This window comes from Sorghum bicolor, chromosome 1, assembly GCF_000003195.3.
Source record: "Sorghum bicolor cultivar BTx623 chromosome 1, Sorghum_bicolor_NCBIv3, whole genome shotgun sequence".
In the NCBI taxonomy this organism is placed as follows: domain Eukaryota; kingdom Viridiplantae; phylum Streptophyta; class Magnoliopsida; order Poales; family Poaceae; genus Sorghum; species Sorghum bicolor.
The window spans coordinates 11,969,495-11,981,143 of record NC_012870.2 but is presented as its reverse complement, the minus strand read 5'-3'; the positions used below and the strand labels follow the sequence as shown (position 1 = coordinate 11,981,143).

The 11,649-nt window shown below is 43.6% G+C and overlaps 2 protein-coding genes across 4 annotated transcripts; one reads left to right on the top strand and one right to left on the bottom strand.

Annotated features, from left to right (window-relative positions):
- LOC110431907 (5-methyltetrahydropteroyltriglutamate--homocysteine methyltransferase 1) lies at window positions 2,835-8,290 on the top strand. Of its 3 annotated transcripts, none has more exons than XM_021451699.1 (14): window positions 2,835-2,991; window positions 4,093-4,446; window positions 4,534-4,621; window positions 5,168-5,295; window positions 5,387-5,578; window positions 5,681-5,880; window positions 5,961-6,124; window positions 6,245-6,325; window positions 6,412-6,578; window positions 6,654-6,759; window positions 6,930-7,180; window positions 7,311-7,383; window positions 7,476-7,604; window positions 7,682-8,290. In XM_021451699.1, the coding sequence occupies exons 2-14, from the start codon at window positions 4,097-4,099 to the stop codon at window positions 8,048-8,050; spliced, it is 2,298 nt and encodes a 765-aa protein (XP_021307374.1). In that variant the 5' UTR covers window positions 2,835-2,991; window positions 4,093-4,096; the 3' UTR covers window positions 8,051-8,290. The 3 variants fall into 3 exon arrangements, with proteins under 3 accessions (XP_021307374.1, XP_021307375.1, XP_021307378.1); XM_021451700.1 differs by having other exon boundaries at window positions 2,878-3,097; XM_021451703.1 differs by lacking the exon at window positions 2,835-2,991 and adding an exon at window positions 3,184-3,211.
- LOC8056770 (inactive protein RESTRICTED TEV MOVEMENT 2) lies at window positions 8,287-10,590 on the bottom strand. Its single transcript, XM_002464089.2, has 2 exons — window positions 9,108-10,590; window positions 8,287-9,015 (listed from the first exon to the last, which is right to left on the bottom strand). Exons 1-2 carry the CDS (start codon window positions 9,229-9,231, stop codon window positions 8,381-8,383), a joined length of 759 nt encoding a protein of 252 aa, XP_002464134.1. The 5' UTR covers window positions 9,232-10,590; the 3' UTR covers window positions 8,287-8,380.

Below are 11,649 nucleotides of genomic sequence, written 5' to 3'. Positions count from 1 at the left end.
CGTGATTTGGGCATCAGATTATAAATAGGAGTTGCAACGTCATGAACCCCCTAATCATATTCTAATTCTGAATGAGCGTCAAGAATCTTGAGACTGAACTCGCATGGTTCTTTTTTTCCAAGCACGAGTGCACGACTTGCCTGGGCCTTTCAGGAGGAGGGTGGACAAGCAAAGCAAAGCCTATTGCATTGCATTCTGCAGCATGTCATCCGTCGACCACCAACCCCCGGAGGTAGGAGCACCTACCATGGCCCCCATTTTGTCCTCCCTGGTGGGCCCCAAAGTGGCCAAGTGGGGCGCATCATGACTTGTAGTAGTTCTGAGGATGATGATGGTCCACTGGTCCAGCTCCAAGCTCCAACCTCTGAGATCGAACTACCTTTGTTGGTTCAGCCAGGAAGACAATGCGCATACACTCATGTAGTGTGTGTGTGTGTGTGTGTGTGTGTGTGGTGTGTGTTTGAGTGTGATGTAAGCCAGATTCAAGGCAAAAGTAGATGGATGGAGCTTTCATGGTTGGTGGCGGCTGGCGGAGCCGGAGGCCGGCCGGGGAGATGCTCCTACTCCTACTCCCCACTCCACTTGAGGAGTTGAGGTTCAGTGTCAGGGATGGTTGGAATTGGAACGTTGGGAGGTGCACATCTGTTGATGGCATCGCTCCCCCATTGTTTGGGTGGAATTAATTCGGGTTGTTTTGCACTGACAGAGTATCATGATTGGCCCCTCGTAGAAGACGAATTTAGGCTCTTTGGGTTGTCCATAAGTTCGTGTGCATTTGACTATTCGCTCGGTCCAAAAAAGAATGTCATTTTTTTTATTTTAGATATCTTGTTTGATCATCTGTCTTATTCAATTTTTTATCCAAATATCATCTATTTTGTTATGAATTATTTTATCATTAAGTATACTTTAATATTTATTTATTTATTTATTTTATATTTTATAATTTTTTTTAATAACACGAACGGTCAAACACAATATGAAAGTAATAAACGTCTCTCTTTTTTTTAGAATGGAGGGAGTACGCATTTAAGAAAAAAATACACGAAGAAGAATACGTTCCAGACTCTTTCGAGAGCAAGTATAATAATAGGTTATAAACAAGCTAAATGCTAAGGTGAAGGAGAAGAGAAGAGAAACGAATTGTCCATAAATTTATAAAAAGATCATAAAGATTCGTAGCACCAAATTAGTATTATTAGATATATTATAAAATATATTTTCATAATATGCTTTTTTTGTTTTATAAATACTTGTGCCTGTTTTCTATAAACTTGGTATTTAAAAAAGAGCTTGACTTATGATAATCTTAAGATACGGAGGGAGTATCTAACTTAAGAATGTTCATATGAGAACATCAAGGCAATCAATGAAGAGTGATGAGGTAAAGAATCGTCAACAAGAGCATATTCGGGTGAACTACTTGTAGTTTGTTATCCAAGACTTGTAGTACCATCTTTTTAGTGATTAGTCTTCTGTTTCCTCTTTCATTTATCCCTGAGAAAAATGAAGAAAAAGATGGAGAATCCATCCGTTAAGCATGGGCTTCATCACATCACCAACAACCCCCACCTGTCCTGCTAAGCACGTCTCACTGGCTAAAGTGGCTATTGCTCAAAAAAAAAAAAACACGTCTCACTGGCTCGCGGAAGCGCCTTTTTTTTTTAATATACTTAGGCAAATTTTTTTGGGTGTCACATCGGATGTGTCGGAAGGATGTCGGGAGGGATTTTAATAAAAAAAAAATTACATAGCTCGTCAGAAACTGCAAGACAAATCTATTAAACATAACTAATCTGACATTAGCACATGTGGGTTACTGTAGCACTTAAGGCTAATCATAGAGTAACTAGGCTTAAAAGATTTGTCTCGCGATTTTTAACTAAACTGTGTAATTAGTTTATTTTTGTTACATTTAATGTTCCATGCATGTGTCTAAAGATTTAATGTTACCATTTGGGATTCCATTTTCTACAATTTGCTGCTTGCCAGTTGGCCTTGTTAATCTCAGTTTGCGTTCCATTAGGGTTGTTCATTTTGACATAATTCCACCAGGAATCATTCCAGGTGATTAAAGATTATATAAATTACATTCCTGGTTGGAATATTTTCTGTGAAACGAACGGGCCCTTAGTTGGAACTCGCTATATAGACTGCAAAAGTCAGCCTGTTGCACGGTTGTTCAAATTCATATAGCGCACTCGCTTGCCATTCTAAGCCAAATCTCCTAATTAAAACGCAAAGATTTTTTTTTGAATAAAAAACACAAAGATTCTTACCAGTCTTATTATAGAAAATTGATTGTTTCACGCGAAATTGCCCTAAGTTCAAAGGCGGAGGCAGTATTTGGGTTTGTTTTTTTTTTTTGCATATAATCAGCTTATTTATAATTGTCATGTAATGAGAATTTTTTAACGCTTGATTGTCGATCGTGCTAGTTCAAAAAATTTTTATGTAGCATCTAGAAGAAGAAGAATTAATCGAAGTAAAAAATTTTGTTTTTTCAAAAAGAAATCTCAAGCACCAATGGATTTGGCATATGGGAAATGGGATCTCACCAAATCCCCTATAATCGATTTATTTATAATTGATGTATGATGAGGTATTTTTGTAATGCTTGATTTTCGATCGTGCTAATTTTTTTATAGCAGCCAGAGAGGAGGAAGAAGAAATAATCGAAAGCAAACATTTTTTTCCAAAAAGAATTTTGAGACATTTTTTTTCCAAAAGAAATCTGAGGCACCAACGGATTTTTACTGATTTGGCAGATGGGAAATGGGATCTCACCAAATCCCCATAGCGCGCACCGCGCACCACCTAACGCAGACGATGAGATGATGCATCCTTTTATAAATGAAACCCCCCAAACCCCTCAGATTTCCCGTGCCCATCATCACCACCCACCTCTCAGTTCACCCCGTCGTCCTCGGCGGTCGGCGCGCCACCCTCTCCGCGTCCACCGGCGCTACTACCCCGCTCCACGGTCCAAGGGTAAGCGCGCCTCCCCACCGCCCCCTTGCTGTATATAGCCCCTCGCACGCGCCCGTTCCCTCGCTTCCGCTGTCTCCCCGCGCCTCTCGGATCGCCTCGGCGCGCGGTGAGTCTCATAGAGTCTGGCGTGCTATTGGGCCGCTGTTCGTGTCCTTACTCTCTGTGCAGTCCCATTCCCTCCTTCCTTGTCGAGGTTGCTGCACCACGCTGTGGGGAATTGGTGGGTTTTTGGTCGGGCAACGGTTGGCTGAATTGTTGAGTTGCTCTTTTTTTTATGTACGTGCGCATATGTCGTTGAGATCGCTGCTGGGTTACTACGGGATTATCCCTTTTGATTTTCGAGGAAATGTTTCGTGTCATAATTATATGGAACGCATCGTGGTGTTTTTGATGTGATTTGAGTGGACTAGCATGTCAGATCCCAGAATTTTGTTAGCACCAGAACACGCTGTTAATTTTTAGATGTCGTTTCCGAATGACGGGCTCTTCATATCTATTGTTAGATCTGCTGAAACATTTAGAATTTCTCGTATTCATTATGTATGATCCGAAAGTAGGCTGGCAGTTTCACTGAATGGACGGTGATAATTTTATACCGATGAATCTGTTTTCAGTAATTGCAGTTTAATATAGCATGCTTCCTGTAGAACTGTTCTCTAATTTATTGTCCGAACTATAGTTTCTTATGGATGTTATTTGTAGCATGATCCCTGCATGTCCGAGAGGGACCTTGCTTCCCTTCAGACCGATTTTAGCTCTCTTGTACCCACATCCTGGAAAAGCTAGGTTGCAACCTAAATGGAAGGCTGTAGTGCATATATCATACCTCCATGGTATGGCTAATCCTTCCCGGTTTAAAGAAACAGCCTTGATTGACCAGAGGTATTTCTTTGCACCGAAGCATTTAGATCTTATGGGAGGAACACATGCAGAATGAATTTAGAGTTTCACATGGGAGGAGAAGAATTGAGTTCAGTTTATGGTTCCGTGAAATATACATAATATTTTTTTAGCTTATTTGCGGCTTTGTTGAGACAAATATTCAGCTAGCTTCCCTGTTGGTGTGAATCAAACTGAGTTTAACCTTTTTCTGTTATATAGAAAGATGGCGTCCCATATTGTTGGATACCCTCGCATGGGCCCCAAGAGGGAGCTCAAGTTTGCCTTGGAGTCTTTCTGGGATGGGAAGAGCAGCGCCGAGGATTTGGAGAAAGTTGCCACTGACCTCAGGTCTAGCATCTGGAAGCAAATGTCAGAAGCTGGGATCAAGTACATTCCCAGCAACACCTTCTCGTACTACGACCAGGTTCTTGATACCACGGCCATGCTTGGCGCTGTCCCAGAGCGCTACTCTTGGACTGGAGGTGAGATTGGCTTGAGCACCTACTTCTCAATGGCCAGGGGAAATGCCACTGTCCCTGCTATGGAGATGACAAAGTGGTTTGACACAAACTAGTAAGTAAACTTCTGTCTCTTGAATGCTTACCGCTGGTGGTTTTTGTGGTATTGGTCTAACATTTTTTATTACCTTACTCTTTGCAGCCACTTTATTGTCCCTGAACTTGGCCCAAGCACCAAGTTCACATACGCTTCACACAAGGCTGTTTCTGAGTACAAGGAGGCAAAGGCGGTATGTTTCTGTAACAACAGATACTCTCAGCTGTTTGTAATTTAGCTCATTTACCCTTCTCATCATAGTTTTTTTGTATGGCTGCAAGGTTTAGTAACAGGAACAAAAATGCAGGAACCGATATTTATGTCTCACAGCTATTTAAATATGATTTGACATATTGTTTGCTTAGAACACACTTCCTTTTGGCAAAAGAACTTCAACTGTACTACCTATGGCTTATTTGAATCCTTGACTGGTTTGATGCCTTCAAGACATTTCCATAACACTGAAGTAAATTATAAGTTAGCCCACTGCCTTTGCAAGCCTTATTTGAAGTCAAAGATGGACAATCTTGACACACCGACTTTGCCATCTTGACAGTAATGCATAACTTTCATGAAACTACTTTCTTATTCAACATTGCGTACTAGCAATATGATAGGATCCCCTGCAGTGCTCTTTTTATTATATGTTGGTGATTTTCACCCTGTAAAGGAAGGGGCATGCTATTTTCTTTTTATGAAAAATAATGCCTGCAAACTTATGTTTTTGCCACTCATGCAGCTCGGCATTGATACAGTCCCAGTGCTTGTTGGACCAGTCTCATACTTGCTCCTCTCTAAGCCTGCCAAGGGTGTAGAGAAATCTTTCTCTCTTCTTTCACTTCTTGGTAGCATTCTTCCCATCTACAAGTAAGCATCCACACCTAGCAGCCAACAATTTTTTTTTTCATCGTGATCCTCGTCCTCGTTAATTGATAATGTGATATGTTATGAAATACAGGGAGGTTGTTGCTGAGCTGAAGGCGGCCGGTGCTTCATGGATTCAGTTTGATGAGCCTACCCTTGTTAAAGACCTTGATGCTCATGAATTGGCTGCCTTCTCTTCAGCATATGCTGAACTAGAGTCAGCATTCTCTGGATTGAATGTGCTTATCGAGACCTACTTTGCTGACATTCCTGCTGAGTCCTACAAGTATGTTTTTTTTATTTTTAACATAATCTTCACCATGGTCTTCCTTTCAGAGTAATATTGTTGAGAAAGAAAACTGAAAACAAATTTCTTTTGGAAATGCAGGACCCTCACGTCATTGAGTGGGGTGACTGCTTACGGTTTCGATCTTATCCGTGGAGCCAAGACCCTTGATCTTATCAGGAGCAGCTTCCCCTCTGGGAAGTACCTCTTCGCTGGGGTTGTAGATGGACGCAACATTTGGGCTGATGATCTTGCTGCATCTCTTAGCACTCTTCAGTCTCTTGAGGCTGTTGCTGGCAAGGGTAAGCATTGAAGGATATACTGTTATTTATCTGTTCCCTTTGTATGTACGTTGTTCAGTAACCAAATACATGATGTTCAGACAAACTTGTGGTGTCAACATCCTGCTCACTGATGCACACCGCTGTTGATCTTGTAAATGAGACTAAGCTGGATGATGAGATTAAGTCATGGCTTGCGTTTGCTGCCCAAAAGGTTGTTGAGGTTAATGCCCTTGCCAAGGCTTTGGCAGGCCAAAAGGATGAGGTATGGTACTTTTCTGTACTCTTCATTCTTCTAAGCCCCTTTAACTTGAGTTTGAGTGATTACTCCCATTCCGTACCCATGTAACTTACTATTTGTAATATTGAACATGTTCGCCTACAGGCTTACTTTGCAGCCAATGCTGCTGCTCAGGCCTCAAGGAGATCATCACCCAGAGTGACAAACGAGGAGGTCCAAAAGGCTGTAAGTAACATTGACCTTTATTGAATAAATGCTTGTGTTTTATGTTAGTATGCACCGATTCTAAACCAGCAATGCATTTCATACAGGCAGCTGCTTTGAAGGGCTCTGACCACCGCCGTGCTACCACTGTTTCTTCTAGATTGGATGCTCAGCAGAAAAAGCTCAACCTTCCTGTCCTTCCCACAACCACAATTGGTTCATTCCCTCAGACTCCGGAACTCAGGAGGGTCCGCCGTGAGTACAAGGCAAAGAAGTAAGCATTTGTGGAGATATTATTACTGTTATATATTTATCGTATTCTTTTTCTTACTGAAAAGTGCCATTGCAGGATCTCTGAGGAGGAATACATCAGTGCCATCAAGGAAGAAATTAGCAAGGTTGTCAAGATCCAAGAGGAGCTTGACATTGATGTGCTTGTGCATGGAGAGCCAGAGGTGAGCATTTTAGTGTAATGATTTGTTTACTTTAGACTGCCTGCATTAGTTTTTTTTTGTCTATGGATCACTAAAAATAACAAGTTCTTTTAGGATATTGATATTATTGTTTGCCAAAGATGAAACATTTACTTATTTATTATGCCACTGCCTTCTCTATGTATTTACAGAGAAATGATATGGTTGAGTACTTCGGTGAGCAATTGTCTGGTTTTGCATTCACTGCCAACGGCTGGGTGCAATCTTATGGATCACGTTGTGTGAAGCCACCCATTATCTATGGTGATGTCAGCCGGCCGAACCCCATGACTGTGTTCTGGTCCAAGACGGCACAAAGCATGACCGCCCGTCCCATGAAGGGAATGTTGACTGGTCCAGTCACAATCCTCAACTGGTCATTTGTCAGGAACGACCAGCCTAGGTCTGTTCCATTTTCCAATCTGCTTCAATATGCTTAGAAACAGTTTGAAACACTGTGTTGCGCTTCTGCTCCCTCATCTGTAACTGGGTGACAAAAAGAATATGATAAATTATGTTTTGTTGGCGTACAGGTTTGAGACATGCTACCAAATAGCTCTTGCAATCAAAAAGGAGGTTGAGGATCTTGAGGCTGCTGGTATTCAGGTTTGTATCTTCCACTTTTATAAGTTTGTTTTCTAGTTCTTGTTTCATCAATATATCCATGTGCAACAACACCTTCTTTTTACTCTTTGCAGGTGATCCAGATTGATGAGGCAGCTCTAAGGGAGGGTCTGCCACTGCGCAAGTCAGAGCATGCATTCTACCTGGACTGGGCTGTCCACTCTTTCAGAATCACCAACTGCGGAGTCCAGGACACCACCCAGGTATTAGCCTTGAAATGTTTTGAGATACCTTGAAATCTGTCTTACAATCTCTACTGATGGTTCCTTTTGTTGGATAGATCCACACCCATATGTGCTACTCCAACTTTAACGATATCATCCACTCCATCATTGACATGGATGCCGATGTGATCACCATCGAGAACTCCCGGTCTGATGAGAAGCTACTGTCCGTCTTCCGTGAGGGTGTCAAGTATGGAGCTGGCATTGGCCCTGGTGTCTATGACATCCACTCTCCCAGGATTCCCACTACCGAGGAGATTGCGGACCGCGTCAACAAGATGCTTGCTGTGCTTGACACCAACATCCTCTGGGTGAACCCGGACTGTGGTCTCAAGACACGCAAGTACACGGAGGTCAAGCCCGCCCTGACCAACATGGTTTCCGCCACCAAGCTCATCCGCACCCAGCTTGCCAGCGCGAAATGAGTCGTTTGATAGCTCCATGGTTTGTTGAACACAAAGCCAGCAGGGCCATTTGTTTTGAATAATTTGGGTCTTACCCCTGTTCCATGGTGTTAGGTTAGCCTCATGTGGTGGGATACGCCGTTACGCGATGTGTTCTAAGTTTGGAGTGTGTTTCCTTTAGGCTGTTTTTCTGGGGGGTATGTCAGTGTGCTCTGGTTATAAACAGAAATGAAATACGCAGTCTTCGAATTGCATCACCAACTGCATTGGCATGCTCTCCTTCCAGAGTGGAATACCATGCTATTGCACATGATACATCATACATGTAGACACACAATTGTTCCACGTTCTTCACAGTAACACTATATACAGGATAGTGGCACCAACACCCACCAATGCAAGGACCAGGACGAAGCCAAGAACATGCAGGACTCTGATCTTCCTCCATCTCCTGTCCTCACCCTTGCCATCACCATCACCATCGTCGTTCCTGGCTGCATTTTCAGTTGCGTCACCTTGTATGTTCATCACTTGATCTTGTCTCGGTTCCTCCATAGCCTGATGATCTTGTTTCTGTTCCTTGTCTTGGACCTTGCCGTTCCCTGGATCTTCTTGGGCGCTCCACATGCTGCCGACGCTGCTGCCTGATGAGCCATCTTCAGTATCGGCCATCATCAGCTCTTGAAGAGACTGTGCGCGCTCAGGGTGATGCTCTTTCTGCTTGTCCTTGGACGACGACGACGACGATCCCTTGGGCAGGATGACGAAGAGCCGGGCGCTCTCGGTGTTGAGCTTGGCCTGGATGGTGCCGGCGTCGCAGCTCCTCGGGACCGGTAACACCTTGAGGAAGCGTGCCCACTGGCCGCCGTCGACCTGGCGCTCGCCGGTGACCTTCAGCCTGGGCACGCCGTCGGCCTGGCGCTCGCCGGTGACCTTCAGCTTCTGCCGGGTGCTGTACAGGACCTTTAGCTCCTCCTTCCTGAACCCTGAATGAATGGAAGAGAGACCGTTTGTTGAGAAGACGCAGGCGACAGGCTCTATCTAGTGCAATGTGGAGTTTCGTCGGTGTTACTGTTACCTGACACGTCGACGACGAGGGTGTCGGCGTCCTCCGTGCTTGTCCACTCGCACCGCGGGTCCACCGCCGTGTACACGCGACGGCGTGGCGGTGGAAGCGGCGGCGGCGCGGCTGCTGCCTTCATGATGGGGGTGGGGGGAGCTGTGCTGATGAGGCCTTGAAGTCACGCTTTTCAGTGTTTCGTAGGAAGAATGGCTACGAGCCTACGAGTTACGACAGAGGAATGAGGTTAATCCTGACAGTGTATGCTACAGTAGTTTCAACATTCAAATATGTTTTGCGCTCAGCAGTGGATTGGTGTTGCCTCCTAGACAGGTTATATGGTAATTGCTGTTGCTAGGCAAACTCCTTGCTTTGCTTCAGCTACTTGCAGATGTCTTGCTTCAGCTCCAAGCCTCCAATGTGTGTGCCCCTTTGCTTGAAGAACTTACAGTGGCAAAGAAGACATGGTTTGTGGACACATCTCAAACCAGACAGCTGGTGTATATTGCATGTACAATAATAACATTAAGGTAAACTGTACATAACCGAATACACACCCTCAAAAATCAGTATCAACCGTCCAAATTAAATAGTTCCATTTTTTACCCTCCCATTACAAAGTTGCATAACATATGTAGTGTTGTAGCCCGTAAAATGTGAATTCAAAAGCCAAGTTGCTTTATACAATGCCTACTACCCCTACGCCAATATTTTTTTTAAAAAAAAAAACAAATGTACACTTTAAAACATGTGCAACTGGCACCAATTTGAAACATCTGCAAACTTGCACTAATTGGAAATACAACCTAAACAGAGGTTCATTTGAGTAGGGAAGAAGACAGATGTGATTTTGCGATGAGAGGAAAGTTTTTTTTTTTTTTTTTGAAACCGGAGTTATGTGTCCCTGCTGCTGCAGCTGGTGGCTCTGGCGACTTTGGCATCACGTTTACCCCGGGACATGGGCTCGGTCGCGTTCGTCATCGCCGTCGAGCTGTTCCCGGCTCCAGTGGAGGCGAAGCTGCTGTGGGACGGCATGGTGACACCGGTGGGCGCCGCCGCGGGCCCTCGACGTGTCTCTGGGGCGGCAACATGCAGGCGCTACCGCCTCAACGTGGGCGGCCCCAAGGACACGTCATGATTTTTTTTTATTTTTTTATCAAGGCTCTCGGCGTGCTCAGCAGCGCCTCTGTTTCTCGCGGGCGCCATGCTCTGAGACGCCGTCGTTCGTGGACATAGCGGCCGGAGATTTGCATCAGCACGGCGAGGGGCCTGCCTGCACACCCGGCTACCCCCGAGAACATCATCATCCACCGCTCCGTGAATCGGATCAGCAGCCTCGCTGGCCGTGGAGTTCTGCCAAGCTCCGGACGGGGATCGTGTTTTCCTTTCCGAGGCATTCAGCAGGCAAGCGGTGTTGGACTCAACCTCATGCTTAAGAGGCTTAGGCCTTGTTTAGTTCCAAAAAATTTTGGGAAATCGACACTGTAACACTTTCGTTTGTATTTGACAAATATTGTCCAATTATGAACTAACTAGGCTCAAAAGATTCGTCTCGTCAATTCCGACCAAACTGTGCAATTAGTTTTTATTTTTATCTATATTTAATACTTCATGCATACGTCTAAAGATTTGATGTGACCGAGAATCTAAAAAATTTTACAAATTTTTTTGGAAACTAAACAAGGCCTTAGCATCGTGTACCAAAAGTCTCAAGTCTATTTCATATCATGTTCACTTCCGTTTGTGCATTCAGATCACAGGTAATTGTGCTTCAAAAAAAACTTCTACTCACCGGTGGCCAATGTGTGCTTGCTGTCATCTCTTAAATCTAAGTGGTCAATGTGCGAGTTGCAGTCATCTCTTAAATTTGAGTTACGTTCTACAGCACTGTCAATATCACTAGAACAGTTGCACTAACTTAAAAGTGCAATTTTCTTACTCAATCTGTGCTCCTGTACCTGACCATTTTCATTTGGACATTTTCGTTGCAAACACTATTACATACTACCTCGTAAGAAATATAATACTATTCCATATTGTTTTCCGGCACAAACTATCATATCTTTATCTCTATGCAAATTGATCACACAAACTCCTATAATATAAAGGCCTAGTCATACTGAAAGATACCACACACTGCTGCAGAGCCCAAAATTACAAAGAGAATCAGAGAGAGAGAAAAAACAAAGTACACTTATTTCAAAACAACCTTAACAGCAAAAAAAATTTAGCAACTTGCTCCTTTTATATTTGAGATACTTGAGATACGAAGTACACTACATATTTTCAAAACCTTATATATTTGCACCAACTTGAGATACGAAGTACACTACATATTGTTTGCCAAGTTTATTTCCGGCGACTGGGATGACTATTTCACTAAGCCTGGCGCTGATATGATCCAACATATTTTTGTGTTTACCTCAGATTCCTATGTTTAAGGTAATGGGTAGAATGGACTGGCTATTGTAAATCAGACAACTGAGTGGAAACAACCCTTGCATTGGCTTTCATCAACACAAGAAAAGTAATGGCAAAGAACATCCACCTATGGAGGACA